The sequence below is a fragment of the Ammodytes marinus genome, assembly GCF_949987685.1.
Source record: "Ammodytes marinus genome assembly, chromosome: 9".
Lineage (NCBI taxonomy): Eukaryota > Metazoa > Chordata > Actinopteri > Uranoscopiformes > Ammodytidae > Ammodytes > Ammodytes marinus.
In genome coordinates, this window is record NC_137213.1 from 22612356 (window position 1) to 22632442 (window position 20087).

The 20087-nt window shown below is 41.9% G+C and overlaps 1 protein-coding gene across 2 annotated transcripts; it reads left to right on the forward strand.

Annotated features, from left to right (window-relative positions):
- Positions 1-2171: 2171 nt before the first annotated feature.
- LOC307255283 (glutamate decarboxylase 1-like) lies at positions 2172-18372 on the forward strand. Of its 2 annotated transcripts, XM_080033957.1 has the most exons (17): positions 2172-2441; positions 3492-3602; positions 5745-5801; positions 7552-7689; positions 8354-8596; positions 9915-10005; positions 13304-13416; positions 13649-13764; positions 14037-14116; positions 14279-14333; positions 14680-14796; positions 14905-14969; positions 15058-15136; positions 15470-15619; positions 15813-15920; positions 16040-16129; positions 16425-18372. In XM_080033957.1, exons 2-17 carry the CDS (start codon positions 3533-3535, stop codon positions 16596-16598), a joined length of 1746 nt encoding a protein of 581 aa, XP_079890083.1. In that variant the 5' UTR covers positions 2172-2441; positions 3492-3532; the 3' UTR covers positions 16599-18372. The 2 variants fall into 2 exon arrangements, with proteins under 2 accessions (XP_079890083.1, XP_079890084.1); XM_080033958.1 differs by lacking the exon at positions 5745-5801.
- The last annotated feature ends 1715 nt before the right edge of the window (positions 18373-20087 follow it).

The following is a 20087-nucleotide window of genomic DNA, read 5'->3' on the forward strand; positions in this document are numbered from 1 at the left end:
GATCAGCCATATCTCACAGACTTTGTATTCATTGATCCATGAACTACATCCATCGACTACAAGAACCAATCAGGGGCTGCCTTCCACTAACGGATGGGGCCAGGCTCCTCCCCATGGAGATTGGAGTAAGTCCAGACTGATCTGTGGGAGAGAACCAAACTTGAAGCTTGCGCAAGACCAGTCTCTCACCAGGCTAAGAATTTGTAAACTCATGTTTGGAATTAAACCTTCTACGAAGATCATTTTTCGTCTAATGATCATTAATGAGACCATCAGCGAAAACAACACTATTTTAATATAGTTATTATTTATGCCTTTGTATAAGTCTGACCTCCCCGGAACAAAATGATTTACGGCAGGCTGACCATTAAACATCTGTCTTTCCTGAACGATACTTGATCAAGGTTTACATTTGCTTCACCATCTTCATATTACCATTATTAATCTTACATTTTCACAAATCAATACATTACTTCATGGTGATGCATCCTCCTGGGGTCTCTCTGTCATTCGCTTCCCAAAACAAATGCACGCGCTGTCAGCATACGCTAGCAAATATATTTACGACAGCAGCCGGTAGTAACAAAACACTACCACTTTTATCCAAAGGTGTTGCTTGACTGCTTTAACTTTTTGTTTAAAGTTTAACTGTAGTGACCTTTGAAGTAGTTTAAGTAGGGCAAACTCAATTATATAGAGGAACTGTAAGATGGAAAATTGTGACAAAAAAAGAGGCAAAAACGGTTCGATGGAAGAGAATATTGCATTTCCCGAATTGATAAATAAAACATGTTATATTACATAACATTTTCTACCAATTCTTGTAATTCATTGAATCATGTCAGCCTCTTCTTCTGCAATAGTTTAATACACTTGACTTGAGAATTAGCGCCTTAAAGTTTACCTCAAATAACCTTTTAGTCGCATAGTGGTAGTGGACGGAAATGCACATTTTATTCACTATCCGCCTTTTCTTTTGCAAATTATTCTGGAAATGTAGTTGCTACATTTGGATGGAAGCTCGCTAATGTGACTGGGTTTCAGAGCAATTTACAGAATACTGGGTCAGGAATTTGGCAAAATTTACCTCAGTTTTATAACTGCTTCAATTCAGGAAATGATGTATTGGGGAAATCTTGACACATATCAATTTGTCGTGACTTGAATAAAAGTAGTAATACTTTAGAATTTTAGAATGTTTCCCAATGTTTTGAGCAGACAATCAGACATGTTTTCCTGTGACACTACTCAATGGGCACACTGTATCATCCCTTTCAAGGTTACACACACACACACACACACACACACACACACACACACACACACACACACACACTGTCTCTCACACACACAGCTTCACACAGCCATCCATCCTGGTGGAATGCTATCAGCCAGTATATTTAGAGTTATTATGACATGGCATGGCTTATCTTTATGAGTGGTCTCTTCACGCGTGACTTGTGAAAAGAGAAGGTATGAGCTGCCATCTGATAAGAGCTGCATAATTTGCTTTGACTGAATGACCATAATGGCCAGTCTAATACCCATTCGGTGGAGCAGGACACAGGCGTGAGAAAGAAAGTGAGGACATTAAATCATCAACGCCCTGCCAGGCTGGGTTCACTTTTGATGTCCCAGTGTTATTGTCCATGTCAAGGTTATGAAAAGGGTTCAGGTCAAAAATGATGATGCATTCAGTGCTGTCATCTAATGAAGGTGAATATTCCAATCATAAATGGGATGGATGGATGTTGGTCTAAACGTGCTGCTCTCCACTGCATTGTGCTTTTGTAACAAATGCGTTATTTTTTGGGCTAAATAACACGATAAAGGTACCATGAAAAGCACCTTGCAGTGCTTCTACAGGTCTATTGAAGCCTCAATAGGCTATAACTTCTATGTGAACACATCTGTTGTTACTAAAAAACCCATAAACAAACTGTTTGTCATCTCAAGGTCAATTTATATGTAAACCCAAGAAGACATTTCACATTCATGTCTCCATCCTCCTCCACCCCGTGACACTCGCCCACCCACCCACACCTGGAGACACCCACTCGCATGACAGGGTGGGCATACGTCACTGGTGATTTTCCTTTTGCTTTTTTGGGGCTCCTTGAAGTGGATTGTGGCTGTCAGTAGCACTCAGTGAAGCTTCATTAGTCGTCAGAGGGAGGCAAGGCTGTGTGACTCACTCCTGCGTGAAGAGACCAATGGGAGGCTGGAGCCCGAGATATAAATAACGAATAAGAAAAAAAATATATATATATTCTAGAGGGAGAAAAGGGGGTCACTTGCGCGCCGCTGGATGGGATTGTATTAGTGTGCGCTCTGTTGTTATTCCGCCACTGTTACTGGACTGTTCCTTGTCGCGCTTTTGGGGTGGCAATTGTCACATTATAGTTTCTCTGGATTCGACAACCTGTGCACACCGTGAGCCGGTAAGATGCCTCCGCCTTTCATTTCACATATAACTCAACAGACAAACAGGTGATTGCAAAAACGCGCGTCGCAATGGTGGATCTTAACGTCAGAGTTATTTTTGGAGAAAAGCATATTCACAACAACAATTAATAATATTTAAACAAAACAAAAAGAAATCACGGTCATAATCTTAATTCGCCCAGATGAGTGACGGAAATAATTCATTAGATCAGTCTGTCTAACATACCGCGGAGACACTGACTAACGATGGGATGGGGATATGCTCGTCCAAAGCGCAACATAATTGAAATGTCGATTGCTGAGTGAGTCAATGACCAAGGTTATTTATGGGGACGATATGGCTGCACCTTATATACATGTATTTAATAAATCATTGTTTAAATGAGCTTTTATCATTCGGTCAAGATATACTGGCACCTTTAAATAATTTTTTTCTAATGTAATTTTTATGGCTTTAAAAAATCTTCATGGTTTTATTCCTTAGCTGCCATGAGTGTAGGGGATAATCATGGATTTTAACGGTCAGATGCCTTTTAAAAAATGACTGACATCTAAGGAAAATTATTATTTTGCCCTAACGACATCGAGCCATTATTTATTATCTATTTTGTATGTGTCCATCTCGCCGAAAACAACTTTTTAAATATGTTTAACACTGTCTCCGTGTTCTATACATTAATGTCATATACATGGGCTCTAAAAGTATTTAATGGCTAATTAATCCAAGAAACATTACAAGCTATATCCGATGCACATAAAGGCATTATGCTATCAGCAAAATCATTCATCCTGATGTGCGTATTGCTTGTGCGTCGTGCGCAATCCTCTCCAAATTGCGCGTCTTGATTCATAGCCCACCCTTAGGGAATAAATCGTTCCTGACGACGCACAGTGGATATAATATCATTTTTGTCTGACCAAGTCCTGGCCAAGACCATTTGAACTGACTGCAGTAATTCAACACAACCATATTCATGTATTGTTTTAGTTCTACATTTGATTGAGTGACCCGGCCACTCCTAACCGTGGACTGTTTTTGTTTGCAGTTGAATTATTTCCCAGCTGAAGATCAGATAAGAGAGGAGTGATGGCCACGTCTGAACCGAGAGCCACCAGCGGGGACCAGGACCCCAACACCGCCAATTTACCGTCCACAAGTACGTCCTCCTCACACTCACTCTTTCCCTGTTAACAAAACCGTGCTGCTCCCGTATCGATCCCCCTAGGGTAATCTCTCGTTAAGGCTGTCCTTCTCCGGAGCATTCAGGGCTGTGTACTTACAGTGAACAGCTCCCACTGGCGCTGACAACAAGGACTCGGTGCCTTGCTCAAAGACACTTACGCAACTTGCGATCCATTGGCAAGACGAGGGTTGGAAATCCAGCTCTCCTCCACGCACCACCTCTCTCTCTCTCTCTCTCTCTGTCTGCCTCTCTCTCTCTCTCTCTTTCTCTCTGCCTCTGTCTGCCTCTGTCTGCCTCTCCCCTCCTTGTCTGTCTGATAAAAGCGAGTCTCGCCCGGGCCATTTGCTGTGTGGGCTCCGTCGTTAATCATTCTGGTTAAAAACAGAGCCATCACAGCTGCCTGTCGCTGCCTGGCGGATTAGCGGTGCGCGCCGAGCAGTGGACCTGGCTGGCGCAGATATAATGTGCCACAAAGGCATTCTATCTTTAATGATGAAGGAGCATGTACTATAGCCCAACGTTTTTTTAAATAAATATAGCTTTTCTGAAGGAAAATGTATTGCTTCATTTTATTTTGTTTATTTTATTTTCATTCCTTTTGAATACCTTTACTTGTGTTTTTGCCTTCGTCGTCGTCTAGTTTATAATCCAATTTTGATCCGATGGTTTCTACAAATAAAAAAAGTGAACCCTTTTTATATTTATGATGATTTATTTCTGTCAATCTTATCTCGCTTGGCAGAACGCTTTAGGCCCTCGGGACTGCTGGCTGCATAGATGTGTTGCATCTTGTTGGAAAAATATTTTTCTGCTATTTCTTTTTTTTGTGTGGTGGAACCTTTTTAGGTACACATTAACCTGTGGGTTAATTAACCATTTTGAGCCTCTGTCACGTGCGCGTAATCGACCCCATTATAGTGCACTTGAGCAACCATCTGCAGTGCAACGCGGAGGAAATAATTACAGGTTTTTGCCTTCAGCTGAATGTGAAAGGAAATAAGCCAGAGCTCCCGAGGGCCATTGTACAATTCACTGTATTTCCTCTCTGTTTATCGAATAGAATCTTTTTGAATATTTTAGAACTGGCTCTTGGGTAACCATAAACATTTCTATAAAAATCTCAGACTTTTTGTCAAATGTGACTTTGTAAAGAGAAAAAAATACCATTAAAATGGAGATGTTTGTTTGGTCTAACTTGCTCGTATATACTGCTGCTGGATGTTGCCATTATCTCTCCGCCACGCTCCATCTCACGCCTGGCGGCTTGTGGTGTCTGTGCGTGTGCGCGCGCACGTCTCTGTCTGTGTGTATGTCGTGGCCTCGACATTTCGAGCTGTTTTCTTCCCCTCTACTTTCGCTTGGAATGAAATTGCTTTAGTAGATTTAAATACCTGTTTTTGTTTTGAAAGTTTTCCATCAGGTATACACATTCGCCGCCTTTTCTCTGCCGCCGTGCGTTCTGCATTTGATTTCCTCTGGCTTCTGCTCCATCATCATCATCATCAGTGTGTAGCTGTGGCTGTGTGTGTATGCATGATGTGTGTATGTAGGCCTACACGTATGAGGCGCACTAAATATAAGTTTCTGCTATGGACTTTCCGGCCACAGACATTGCCAGCTCGCTCCAGTCACATACTGTGTTTCACTCAATTAATTTCTGCCCTCCTCCGTGAGCTCATTTCACGGGCGTTAACTCCAGTCCGCCCCTTGGCTGGGTGTGTGAGCCGGCGAGGATGTGCCGTGCGGGCCACAGTCGGTGCCTATCGATTGAACTTAAATCGGAAATGTCCTAAGATTCATCCCCTTTATTATCAGATTGTGCTGTGATTAATTCATTTTTTTTAAATGCACACATTATCGATCAACAAAATGCACACAAAGATCACATTGAGCCAAACTGCTCAGAAAAGATGCATTTGATGTCTTGAAAAAACAACACTAGGAAAATAACATATAAACAAGTGTTCACACACATGGCCAAGTGTCCGTCCGCATCACGCTTCCACTCTGCTCACTGCTCACTGTGCTCCACCTGCTTTAAACGCATCATCCGTCCATCCACACTTGCCTGCGCGGCCTGCACAACAAGAAACTCAAACGTTCATTCTTTTTTAGCCAACGAATACGCGTGGGTGCACGGATGCACACGGAAACTGGGGATGAAGATTTGTGGTAAGTATTTTTTGGGGCATACGAAATGTTCCACTCCTTTCAATATTTTTCTATAGACGCATTTTTTTTTAGAACAAAAAGGACGTATTTGAATGAATGGTAAAATCATCTCCGTAATATTCCATTGGGGATTTGATATGCATTGTTGCCTTTGCCTCTATTCCTTTCACAATGTTCCTCATTGGGTGGCTCATCCTTTTTCACCCCCCCCCCCCTTTTTTTTAAATGAAAAAACCCATTTGGAGGCCTAAAATATAATAGGCCATAATAAAGGCTGTTCCACGACTGTCACTGGGAGTTCCCATCTTCTAAAGGTCAGTGGACATTAGCCTTTAGGTCTGATGATGAGAGCCCTAGATCAGCCCCCGACCGCCCCTACGCCCCCCACGTCTTCTACATTTCACCACCACATAGAAAAATCCTCGAGACAGGTCTGGAAATATAGGTTACAAAGCCCCTTTAAATAGCTTGTAAATAAACGAGTATTTTCATTGCCCATTCGTATATTTCTTTAAAGAATATAATAAAACAAATTTGTCTTTGATTGCGTAGAGGCCTACTGTCAATCCGAGAGCCTTAATCAGTTTGGAATAGCGGATTTGACGTAGCAGAGAGTCTTTTCTTAAGTGTTCATATCTCCATTATTTGTAGCAATGAGATCTCTTTCTGCGACTCAAACATGTAGCCTAAAGACAATGGATAGGCCTTATATGTTTTTCTTGCAGCCATGCCAAGGCGAATTAATGTCTTGTAGATAATGGTCCATGTACAGCTTATTAGTTACGGCAGAAATCAATTAAAACCAAAGGATCGAATAGATTTGATGTTTGCCTTTCTGAGAATGAGAAATTGACCAATGCATTGTGATTGGCCTAAATTACATTTTAATGGACTAGAATGGAAATGGGATGGACATATTTCTATAGGCCTATGGAGGCTAGGGGTCTCGCATATTGATTTTGAATGCATCATTTGGGATTTAATGAGCAGCAATTTATTAAGTATCCAGTAAAAAAATATATATAAGAGACTATATGTTCGACTGTAGATTAAGGGTGTCTTCCAAGTGTTTTACGCACTCCGGTGGGCGGCCTGGCTGTAAGTGTAATGGGCCTTTAATGCAGGAAATATGCGACCAATGGTGGAGTTGAAAACACACAGGGCTTCGTAGCAGGCTCTGTGCATCCTTCATTCAGCCCTCTTTACAGGCTGTGTATGTATTGGCAGCACGGGTCATCATCACCGCAGGCTGTCCTGCCCACTGAGCCGATCAGTCTGTGGACTGGGTGCTTCCCGTGTGTGGTTGTCACGTCACAAAGTAGGGCGGGAACCCACAGGCACTGGTGGTCCCTTTTCGTCATGCGTGCGTGTGTGTGTGTGTGTGTGTGTGTGTGTGTGTGTGTGTGTGTGTGTGTGTGTGTGTGTGTGTGTGCGTGCGTGCGTGTGTGTGTGTGTGTGTGTGTGTGTGTGTGTGTGTTTGTGTTTGGCACGGCACATATATAGTTTGGGCTCCACCAGAATAGCATTTGTGATGAAAGAATTAGGGCATTAGGATCTGTCTTGAGACACATATTTTTTTTCAGACACTGCCCTACCACTTGGCTACTTATATAAAAACAAGATTAAAATAAATAACTGGGGACTTTATTTGTTTATTTCTCATTAAACGGTTTTTGCCCCATCATTGTGGTGCTGTTCTTCTTGTGAGAAATGGAGATGTTTGGTGATAACACGCCATGTAACACCCTAGGGTTCCTGCAGAAGAACAACAGCCTGGATGAGAAAGCGAGGCTCGCGGGCCAGAAGAACCTGCTCTCGTGCGACAACAGCGACAGGGACGCCCGCTTCCGCCTCACCGAGACTGACTTCTCCAACCTGTACGCAAGAGGTGAGAACTGCACGTGCGCTATTACACCTGGACGTGATATTTAAAAAATATTTACTGTGTAGCTAATTTCTGGCCAACGTGCTATAATGTTTTCTGTATTTTGACTGCTGTCGATGTAAATCTGTTAAAGGCCTCCTACAAAATCAGAAAAAGCAAAGGTTGTTGTTGTCATGTTATTGCTATTGTTATTTTGTGTTCTCTAATGTAGGCTATTAGCTACAATATTGTTAGCTTCTTACACCCAATGAAAGTCAACTCTAGGGAAAACGACTAAAATTGAAAGCATATCCAGAAAAATGCCGGAGTGTGTCGCTTTATAGTGTCAAAAACATAAAGTTGTGTTGGGCTTTATAAAATAAAATGAAAGCATTACTAGGCCTACACCATTTTTTTTATTCTTTCACTTTTAATTATTATTATCTTTTACACCAATGCTTATGATATGCTAGCTGTTCATGGTGATATTAGGCTAAGCCATATTAAGTGTAGCCTATTTAACAACTATAAGGCCACGTTATTTTGACCATAATAATTTGTTATTGTACATACTGTATGTTGCCAACAGAAAATAAATACAAAATCCCATTTAGAATTAAAATAATGACTAAGTGCCCAGATAAAAAGGGCTAAACGTCCTCCACCCTCCTCCTCCTCACCCTCTCAGACCTGCTGCCGGCCAAAAATGGAGAGGAGCCCACCATACAGTTCCTGTTGGAGTTGGTGGAGATTCTCACCAACTACGTGAAGAAGACTTTCGACCGCTCCACCAAGGTGCTGGACTTCCACCACCCTCACCAGCTGCTGGAGGGCATGGAGGGCTTCAACCTGGAGCTGTCTGACCAGCCAGAATCCCTGGAGCAGATACTGGTGGACTGCAGGGACACGCTCAAATATGGCGTCCGTACAGGTAGGCTATTCAGGGACACATTCAAGGTTGCGCTGAACCACGGGGCTATGATACAAGAAAAAAAAAAAAAAAAAAAAAAAAAAAAAGCCCACTTCATCTGCGGCCTTTTGAATAATTCATATGGCATATGTTATTTTGAATAGCCAAAGGACATCGGAATGGATGGATGTACCAGGCAATTAACCTTCTACTCTTTCATTCCAACATTGGTTTTTCTTATCTGAAGACCAATAAATCATCATAAGTTAACATACAAAGCATACTACAGTAAAATGACTTAAAAATGACTTTGACTGATGTTTAAATCTCCAATGGTATCTTCAATAGTATTTTTTATAAAAGCATGTCCATTTTATCACCTTCATGTGAATTTTGACAATTTTACAATGGAGAGGTTAATTCAACACAAAGCATTACAGAAGGAGCTGTTTGCCAGATAATGTACAGCCTATTACGTTGACTGCCTTATTTATTGTCCCCCTGGTAATTCACTTGACACCCCCTTCCCCCCTTTCCTTTCTCCCCCTCGACTTATTAAAGCAAGTGTTGCCTGAGGGGATCCTAACGCGGGACTGTTTCATGCTGTTAAAAACGACAGCACTCAAACTGTCCCTCGGGTTTCATACATCACAAAGGGTCTATACTGTGTCTACAGCTCAGTGCCACTGTTCACTCAGAAGAAATAGTTATTTTTTCTTAGTTTTTTAGTGCGTTTAAAAAATATTTTGTGGCTTTGTTTTGTGAGGTCCCTCTGAAGAGCTGTCCGTGGTGCTGAAATGCAGAGCGGCTCTTTCTTTCCTCTCGCTGTTCGGTTTTAGTAAATGCACCCACAACATTAGATTTATTTTCCATATTTAATCATTTTTTTGCTTCTGAAGTATATGACTCAGATAATTATTATGTGAGGCATACAGCGCCACCTCCTCCACATTGTGCTTCAATCCATGACTGCATTTAGGCTCCGGGCCTATTGACTGTGTGAGCAAGCACCTTAGAGTCTAAATGGCTGTCATATAGCCTTGTTACCAAAGTAATTATGGTATACTGAATAGTCAGATCCCTTAGGTTTCATGGCTGGGGAATACACAATTTAATCTTAGTGTTTCTTTAGCTGTAGATGGTCAGCTATAGCCATCTACAGCTGACCATCCACAAACATTTTTATATACTCATGACAAGGAAGACATATTAGAGGCTGTCTTGGTTATTGCTTTTTCTTTATTTAAAAGATGACTTCTTCATAGAGGCATGTTAATCCATGTTAATAGGAGTGTCACTAAAACAGGTTCTGTGTGTTTTTTTCTGTTTTGATATTCAGGTCACCCTCGATTCTTCAACCAGTTGTCCACTGGTCTGGACATCATCGGTCTGGCCGGAGAGTGGCTCACCTCCACTGCTAACACCAACATGTAAGTCATACAGTCTGCTGCTCTCTCTGCTTGCATGCATGTGTACGACACAGTAAAGCGATCTGTACAGGGGAAACACCTCTCAATATGTAACGACAGGACAATTGGGATTGCATGCTTGTAGGCTGCTGGAAATAGCCCCCAGTCATTATCATATAAAGTCACGGTGGAAGTGCTTATGGTTCCCCTCTCGGCTCACCCCACAACGGGTCACCATAGCCCCCGAGGGCCGTTATATAAAGTGTTTGGTTTGTCCTGTAGAGACTGTGTATTGACAGAGGGCCCGCTGCCACTTTGGTGTACTGTATATATCGATGGCAGCCCAGCCCCAGGGGTGGTTAGATTGCATATTGATCTCAGGTCACAGTTACATGGTGGCCCAGTCTGATAGAGAACATGAACCACATCAGCATCACACACTCTCAACATAGATGCATGCATGCACCTAAATTACCACACACATAAAAAACACACACATTTAAAATAAGCTATAATTCTGAGAAACATCATACGAACACTAGTGAACACTATCATAATACTCAATGTAGACACATGCGCACACACAGGGTTACACACATACACAGTCAAAGTAAACCAGCCCAATATGTACAGCTATGTCAATAAATTCTCAGTGGACTATGGAAATCTTATAAATAAATGTTGATGCTTATTCACAGCCACATTTACAGTATGAAAAATGGCTTCAAAGGCCAGCCAGAGGACAAAATGTACCTCACTCTATATCAACCCTCCAACGTCTTGCTTCGTTTGACCTAAAACAGTAATCTTAGTAGATTGAAACCAGAAATTGTTCCTGGTCCATTCTTGGGGAAGTTAATTTTGGAAATGAAAACAAAATTACAATGTTACATAAAAATGTGCCAGAGTTTGTCTTAATGACACTGAGAGGACATGCAGAATGATGAATAGCTGAAAAAGACAGGAGGAGTTGCACAGATAAGAGAAAAGCAGAAAATACTATACACCACTCATATACAGAAATTGAGCATTCAGAATTCTGTAATGATTGTGGCCGCCTTCTTTCCTCCTAGCCTGGCTGCCACACAGAGAAGATCAATGTTAGGATAATAGACCAAGAGCTAAGGGAAAATTGAGACACCTAATTTATCCCATTTCTCAAAACATTAGCTCAGGAAACAACCTCCTCTTAGGGGAAAAAAAAACTTTCCCATCTCATCTCCCGGTTGGAAGAATGCCCCAAGAGACAGGAATTGAATTCACACTCTCGCGCACACTTTCATAATGACCCACAGACACACTCGCGCACACTCGCATACATACACACACACACACACACACACACACACACACACACACACGCGCGCGCACACACACACACACACACACACACACACACACACACACACACACACACACACACACATACAGCAGCTAGCAGGGTTTTCCAGTCCATTGACTGCGGGCTCATTGTGAGCTGGTCTTAGCAGATAGGCCAGCTGGGCCCCACACTGACACACAATGTCCTCCGGGCTGCACAGAAAACCCTGTCACAGTGTGGAAACTGGCTGCTGCAGCTCCCTGCGGAGTGCTCATTCTGGCTCCTTTGTCCCTGTGGATTCAGACTGGCTCAGTGCTCCTTTGAGGGGCGGAGAGGAGAGAGTGGTTGGGGGTCAGAGGCGTTAGTCACACAGACACACACACACACACACACACACATTCAAACACAGACTCCAGTACATTGAGTGCCCTTGATGATGATAATAAGGGCATTTAGGGGCTGTCCCTGGAGACGGGCAGGTGACTGAGGGGTAATTTTCACCCTGAAAAGACCAATGATTGGCTCTGATTGTGATAATGATCGCCATTATTGTCAATACGGCGTGAAATGACTCGCGGAGAGAAGGAGAATTTTAAAAAGGCACAGGGCTTTTTGTCCTTTTTCTGCTGTGGCTGGGATACATTTTAAGGAGAAATGAAAGTGATACATTAAGGATATTGGGTCATTTTGTGTTCCTTATATTAAACATAATAATTCCCTTATATTAAAGAGGGACATATTTCTGAAAGTAGGCCAGCGAGATAGTTACATAGTCCGAGCCCAGCGGTCACAATCTGGTGTATCGACTATGGAAGCTAATGTTCCAATCAGATACATCCTGTGTGTGAGATGTCATTTATTTTTTCTGCTCTATTTCTTCATCTCTCTGTTTTTGATTATATTTCTATCTATTCGCAACCATGGCTTTCTCTGGTTTTTCTTCTCTCTCCTATTTTCTGCCATTACTTTTCCCCTCCTCTGCCTTTGTTGTCCTCTGGCATTGTCTTTTCGTGAGTGCATATAACTCCCCCACCCCATCACAGCCTTTGTCTGTGTTCTCCCCTCTCTTCCCCAAATCGAAGAAGAGAGGATATATAATGTTATTGTTGCCTAACATGGTAGCCGGTGTTGGCTGGTAGGAGTGGAGGAGCGTTGTGTAACTGGCCTTGTTACTGTAAATGCAGGGTAAACAGGAATCAGTCCCAGGGGCTGAGATGGCCTGTCAGTTATAGCAAATAGGCCTCACTGTTAAGAGTTGGCTCTCTGTGACGCATTTGATATACTTTTGCTCGAGTTTGGTTCTGTTGTTGTCCTGTTATTTTATTTTCTGTATGCTAATACATAGAGCATTTTTCATAAGATTTCCTCTGCCTCTCATGTCTGACAATTCTTCTTTAAAAAAAAATTACAATTATATTATCTTATCCTCTAGTTGAATTTGAATTTTGGAGTGAACAGAGGCTCTTATCTCTTTGAAACACCCTCTCTCTCTGCCTGTCTCTCTCTCTCTCTGGCGCACACATAGACACACACAGAAACACATTCACGTGCTCTCAGCCATCGTATCAGCCCCATTCAGACCTCGCTGTTGAGATTGGCAGGATTGACAGATAGCCATCAGAGCTTTGTGTGCTTTAATTAAACCACAGAGTGATTTTACAAAGCGCTGGAATATGAATGTTTGCCGCCCCGACTCCTATCTGACACTTTTTAATTAGCCCAGTCAGCACTGGCTCCAGTTTGTGCTCCGTGGATGGAATTATGGCAATGCTAATGAAAAACTAATGAGAGAGAGAGAGAGAGAGAGAGAGAGAGAGAGTGTATTGCTGTGTATTTGGCCTTTTTTAATCTGCAAGTGTGTGTGTGTGTGTGTGTGTGTGTTTGCATTTGAATGTATATTATTCTTCTTGCTCACAAAGCCCTTGTTGCTGACTCTGCCGTTACAGTGAAGGGGATTCTATGCAATGTTCATATTAATTTTTGTGATTTGATTGACAGGTTCACCTATGAGATCGCTCCAGTGTTTGTGTTGATGGAGCAGCTGACTCTGAAGAAAATGAGGGAGATGGTTGGTTGGCCCAACGGCGAGGGAGATGGAATCTTTTCACCAGGTTAGTCAATAAATATCCCATATGCAAATTGAGTGTGTTGGATGTATTAAAAAGATTTCCCTTGTAAACAGAAATTCTAATGAGTTGTTATTTGTTATAAGATTAGAGTTAGCGCTGTGCACTACAGTGAGTGTGTGACTGCTGCTGTCCAGGGTGCTGATGTGTGTTTGTGTGTGTGTGTGTGTGTGTGTGTGTGTGTGTGTGTGTGTGTGTGTGTGTGTGTCCTCAACAGGCGGTGCTATCTCCAACATGTACAGTGTCATGATCGCACGTTACAAGTATTTCCCCGAGGTCAAGACCAAGGGCATGCAGGCTGCTCCTCGCCTTGTCCTCTTCACCTCTGAACACGTACGTTACACAAACACACACACACACACACACACAGACACACACACACACGCGCTGCTTAATTGACTGAGGCCATTGCAGAAGTCCAGAAGGCAGTGGATTCTGTTTTCTTTTATCACGTCGACTTGTATCTGTAAAAAAGTGCACAGTTGACAGCAAGACAGAAAGCAAGACAAAGCTCAAGTAGCAATTAGCTGAGAAAATCTCTTTGAGATTGGAGCTAGTATTTCAATGAGAGTTAAATTAAATACCTAATGTGTGTGTCCCTACAGAGCCACTACTCCATAAAGAAGGCTGGGGCTGCTCTGGGCTTCGGCTCCGAGAATGTGATCCTGCTGAGCACAGATGAGAGGTGGGGAATTCATTTTAGAAAGTTAAGGCCAAAAGGAATATGTTAAATTTCTTAAAGTTCTTTAATATGAGCAATGTCACGAAAAGAGTAGACTCTCCCACGATTCCTGTAGAAGGTGTGCGACATATTGGTATGACAATATGATGCTCTGCGCTCTTTCAGGGGGAGAGTGATTCCTGCAGACTTGGAAGCCAAGATCCTTGATGCCAAACAGAAGGTCAGTAGCATTGTTTCTTTGTTGTTCTTCTTTGTTTGTTTTTATCTGTTTTCTTATTTGTTTTGGCTCATTAAAGGTGCTCCAAGGAATTTTAATTTTGTATGAATTCTTGCATCCCCTTAAAGCGCCAGCTGTAGTTCCTGGGTGAGCGTACCCATGACAAAGACATTAGGAAAAACTAAATAAAAATAGCATTATTTGCACTGATGGTCTCGTTTGCTGTTACATGTCATTTATGATCATTGGAGGAACAAGTTGACAGTTTCAGGAATATTCAGAAGTTCCTAATAGCACCTTTAACTAAAGAAAATGTATCCTAATTACCATGTGTGTGTTGATTCTGCAGGGCTGTGTTCCATTGTTTGTGAATGCCACGGCTGGTTCGACAGTGTACGGTGCATTTGACCCCATCAATGAGATCGCTGACATCTGTGAGAAATACAACTTGTGGCTCCATGTTGATGTGAGTGTTTGACAATGGATCAGAAGCTGTAGTATTACTGTATGATAATAGCAGTAGTCAATACCATGTCCATGCCCATAGCCTAATGTAAAAGTGCTGTCTCTTCAGGGAGCGTGGGGTGGTGGACTTCTGATGTCCAGGCAGCATCGCCACAAGCTCAATGGAGTTGAGAGGTTAGTACATGGGGACAGATGGGTTGTCCTGTAGATTTTCAGTGAAACCACCTTGCTTACATTCAAATATACTTTTTAAACATTTCAGGGCCAACTCGGTCACATGGAACCCTCATAAGATGATGGGCGTGCCTCTACAGTGCTCTGCCATCCTGGTCAGAGAGAAGGTACACCACACACACACACACACACACACACACACACACACACACACACACACACACACACACACACACACACACTTTACTAATTGGGGACACAGCTTTTGTCCCCAATTGCATAAGCTGTCCCCTATCAATTGTTTTAAGTTTAAGTAACTTAAGTATGAAACACACAAACACACACACGCACACACACACACACACACACACACACACACACACACACACACACACACACACACACACACACACACACACACACACACACACACACACACACACACACACACACACACACACACTGCCTAAAAGTGAATTTTACTTGGTGTATGTCTGTAGGGAATCCTGGAAGGCTGTAACTCCATGTGTGCTGGCTACCTGTTCCAACCAGACAAGCAGTATGACGTCAGCTACGACACAGGGGACAAAGCCATCCAGTGTGGCCGACACGTCGACATCTTTAAGTTCTGGCTCATGTGGAAGGCCAAGGTGAGACATGCAGGGTGTGAGACAGGTGCACACACAGACAGTGGCAAAATTGTGAATTGTTTTTTACCCAACACATACAAATGTCTACAAGCTAATAGGGACTGACATGGTGTTATCGTAGCAGGGGCTGTGGCTTTGTACTCAAAGGTTTTATTGTTGTAATGATTGCCTGACCGAGTTTCTCTCCCTGCAGGGCACCATAGGGTTTGAGCAGCACATTGACAAGTGTTTGGACCTGTCTCAGTACCTGTACAACAAGATCAAGAACAGGGACGGATATAAGATGGTCTTTGATGGAGTGGTAAGCTCTTTGTTATTACATACTGAAAATGTTATTTTCATTCACTGCTGTATGAAAAAGATCCTGAAGTGTGTGTGTTTGTGTGTGATTATTAACTGTTTTTTCTTTCCTGTGTGCAGCCTCAGCACACCAATGTTTGCTTCTGGTACCTCCCACCCAGCCTGAGAGGCCTGCCTGAAGGGGATGAGAAACGGGAAAAACTCCACAGGGTAAGAAAGTCAGTCAGTGTCCTGGATCCAGGGACTACAGATGGACTACATATTAGCTTCTAGCTATATCTGGTGCAATACATGCCTTTTGCATTGTCCCAGCTAAATAAACAATAAGTTAAAATAAAAAAATAAATTAATCAATTTAAGATATTTTACCCTATCAACTTTCATTCTTACACATTCTTTTTAAACATACGATTTTTTTAGGAACGCTAAAATCACACACCACACTTCAGTACACTCCCATCAGGGAAGCAAGGCTCTAATTTGCCATTTTTGTTTCCTCCACCAGGTTGCACCAAAGATCAAGGCCCTGATGATGGAGTCAGGGACCACCATGGTGGGCTACCAGCCTCAGGGCAATAAAGTCAACTTCTTCCGTATGGTTGTGTCCAACGCTGCGGCCACCCAGTCAGACATCGACTTCCTCATTGATGAGTTGGAAAGGCTGGGTAACGACCTGTAGAACCTCGGAGGTCTCACCGCTCTAGTGGCCAGATGGCCAAACCCCCTATCTTTATCTGTTGTATTTCCCAGGCTAATGCCAATGAGGTGAAACACTTGCGGTGCTGCAGACAGAATAATGATAGGACATGTTTTAGGTTCTCTCTATCCAGTCTATCTTTGCCTGAAGCATTCCGACTATTTCTCCAACCCAAGAGAAACTAGCAATGAGAGACTGAGTTCCTCCCTTACACAGAATATATATATATAAGTATCTGAAGGCTCCTGGTACGACAAACATGCTCTAATGTACAGTATGTGTGTGTGCGCCATGGAACCTTGTATTAAGTGTGTGTGTGTGTGTGTGTGTGTGTGTGTGATCTAGTTTTATAGTCTAATGTACTTTGTATTCTAATTTCTGTATGTGTGTGACTGAGTCTGTGTATGTGTGTGTGCGTGTGTGTGTGTGTTTGGTCAAACATTGAAAGAGAGAGAAAAAGCACGGATCAAAATACAACAAACTATCATAAAATGACTCTGCTGTATCTTACATTTACTAAACTAAATTGAATCATGGGTCCGACCTATTTGTCCTAAACTGGGGTACAGGTATGCCCCTGAAGCAGTGTGTGTGTGCAGGTGTGCATGTGTCACACTCAGTGTATCCTGTCTTGTGTTTTAGGCTAGCAGTGTGATAAAAAAAATCATCTTATTACGATCTAATGTGCACACCATACCATAGGGCACCGAGTGTGTTAAGATAAGAGGTTTTGGATTACCTCAAGCAACTGATCTACAGTCTGCAATATTTTCCCTTGTATAAAATGGAGATTTAAAATATCTATCGCCATCCCCAGTCCGTGACAACTTTGAACTCTTAAAAAAAACGCTGGCTCGTTGTGTGTTTCATGCAATCATGTGATACCCTTATGTGTTTATAACATGGTTAAAAAATATTGATATTTGATTATAGAAGAAGAGCAAATATTTATTGCATTTCCACTGTTTGCAGATTCAGGTATTTTATTGTAAATGTATCTTTATGTGTATTACACGGTAATACATTTGTAAATGTTAATCACAAGATTTTAAGTAAAGTTTATGTATGTCAGCCAAAGAAAGAGAATCGGGAACAGAGCAATCCATCGTCCTTCACACATAGAACTTCTTATAGATTATAGGTGTTTGTAAAATGTTACCTATTGACCCCCTCGACTGCAATGCAATTTCTATAGTGTGTTTCTTTCTGTGACTGTGAAACCTCTTTGACCGAATGTTTTTCGACGATCGACTGGCCTTCTGATGAGATTAAGAATGAAGTCTATGTATTCCTCTGGCAGTCGTGCCGGTGTTTTGTTTTAGAGAGAAGCACAAGAATGTGAGAATGTACTGTCTTCTAGAGACGGAGAAGAAAGGGTTGTTGTATCCGTCTGAATCCTAATGCATTTACTGTAATATAATATATTAATTGTAATACATAGTACCTGTATTCTCAGTGTGATGGGAGCTCATTGGAATATCTTGTATAAAGAGTTCCTGTTTGTGTCTTTGCACAATGTTCACCTTTCTTTCTTCCATTGTAAATGGACCTGTACTATGGGAATATATAGGCTTATGTTAACAAAGTATTTACGGTATCTAGGGACCATATGTGAAAAAAGATAATCTGTGTACTGTGTGTGTGACCAATCTGGTTTATTTGATGGAGCCAGCTGTAAGGGAACGTTTCCCAGGAGCTTTTCAGGAGGCACTTTAACAGAATCATTCCATCTGGAAAAGATCTTTAATAAAGTCTATTAAAGGAAGACGTGTGTCGGACTTATTCAAACAGACTGTCATGCTGGTGTGAGGGGGACAGGGACTGGGCCCAAGCGCAGACAGTCCAGTCAGCAGGTTGGATGAATGAGTGATTTACTGAAGGAAAGCTTCCTGGCTGATGAGACGGCAGGTCCAGGTCCAGTGTACTACAAAGTGAGATTAACATGTTAGCTAGGTGTGTGGAGTCTAAAGCCAGATTCATTCATTAATGTGACAAAGGTGGCTCTCTTTTAACCTGGGAAGAGCACCATGCTAACTTAGGCTTCACACCTAACCTGCTCTGTGGAGGTTAGGTTCAGAGTTTGGGGTATCACTTTACAATAGATAATGAACTGTTAGCTACAGCTCAATCAGCATTAACTAATGTTAATAACTGCTTAGTTACTGCTTAACCAAGCATTAACTAACTGTTAATAGCATTAAAACTGTAATCTGGCATTTCCTAGTGGCTGTAAATATAGGCTAGTTGCAGGCACTTCTGGGCCAGAGTTTCTTTGAAAACGGAACATTATTGACATATATGAAGTCAGTATATTGGCAGTTCTTACCTGCGGAATACTTTCTCTGTGTCTTCTGATCCAACATTGTGACCCAGAAGTTATAAGAAGTGCAGACAGAGAGAGTCTGTATCAGTACAGCAGTTGGCACTCGCAGTGAGCGCACTCACCCAGACTTGTCTGCTGTGTTCGATTGAACCTGGGGAAATAGCGAAATTCAAACATGGCAGCACACAGTGTGCAGAAAGACCTTTTCATCCATTTTGAAAATGTGGGACCTACTAGGACCAGAACTCAATACTACTGAGTCTGAAGCTCACATGTCCTGAGTAAAAGAACGCACCGTGGTTAATACGACATAGCCCCTCCGATAGTAGGCTATCACAGGGCAATGCAGCAAATACAAGCGTTTTTATCAGTGGGTCATATACTCAATCAGCATTGTTTTAACTAACTATTTGATAGATAGGAACTTAAAAAAACAATAAACTAGATGTTAAAGCGACGGATTACATCTTAAACTAAGCATTAACTAACAGTTCATTCATTTACCCTTATTGTAAAGTGTTACCAAGTTTGGGATGAAATCGGTTCTAAAAAGTATAACCCTTCTATGAATCAATTCCTTTGGAAATCTTGTGGGCTTGAGAATATTCTCCCTGAGCGATAAATTCTCATTATGAATGTGTGATAATTATAATAATTTGAGTTAATTTTTTACCACAAGGACCTACATGCATTCATTAAGGCTATGGATGGAGAAAATATAGGCTGACGTACTGTAGGAAGCACTATTCACAAAGTTGTTCTTGCTCTCTGTGAACTACCTTATTAATCAGTATGACATTTACTTAGATCTGAAATGCAGTAGGTTATAAAATCTTTTATACAAAACACACCGTCAATGGAGCCTCAGGGGAGCGTGAGAGTGATGTTGTTAATAACAATTGTTCAGGTAAACTAGTTGGGACTCATTCCTTTCTGGTGATAAGCGTCACATAAGAATACCGCTGCATATTCAGTTATTCTGCTGCACAAGTGACTTCACATTTGCTGCAACAAAGCCCCCTTTTCTGGGAACACGCACAGAGCCTGAGGTAAGAGAAACTGGGTTAACAATTCAAGTGAAAACCATCGTCTTGATAGCCCATTGTCATTGATCTGTGTTTTAGGATTTGTCAAGCCAGCTTACTCAA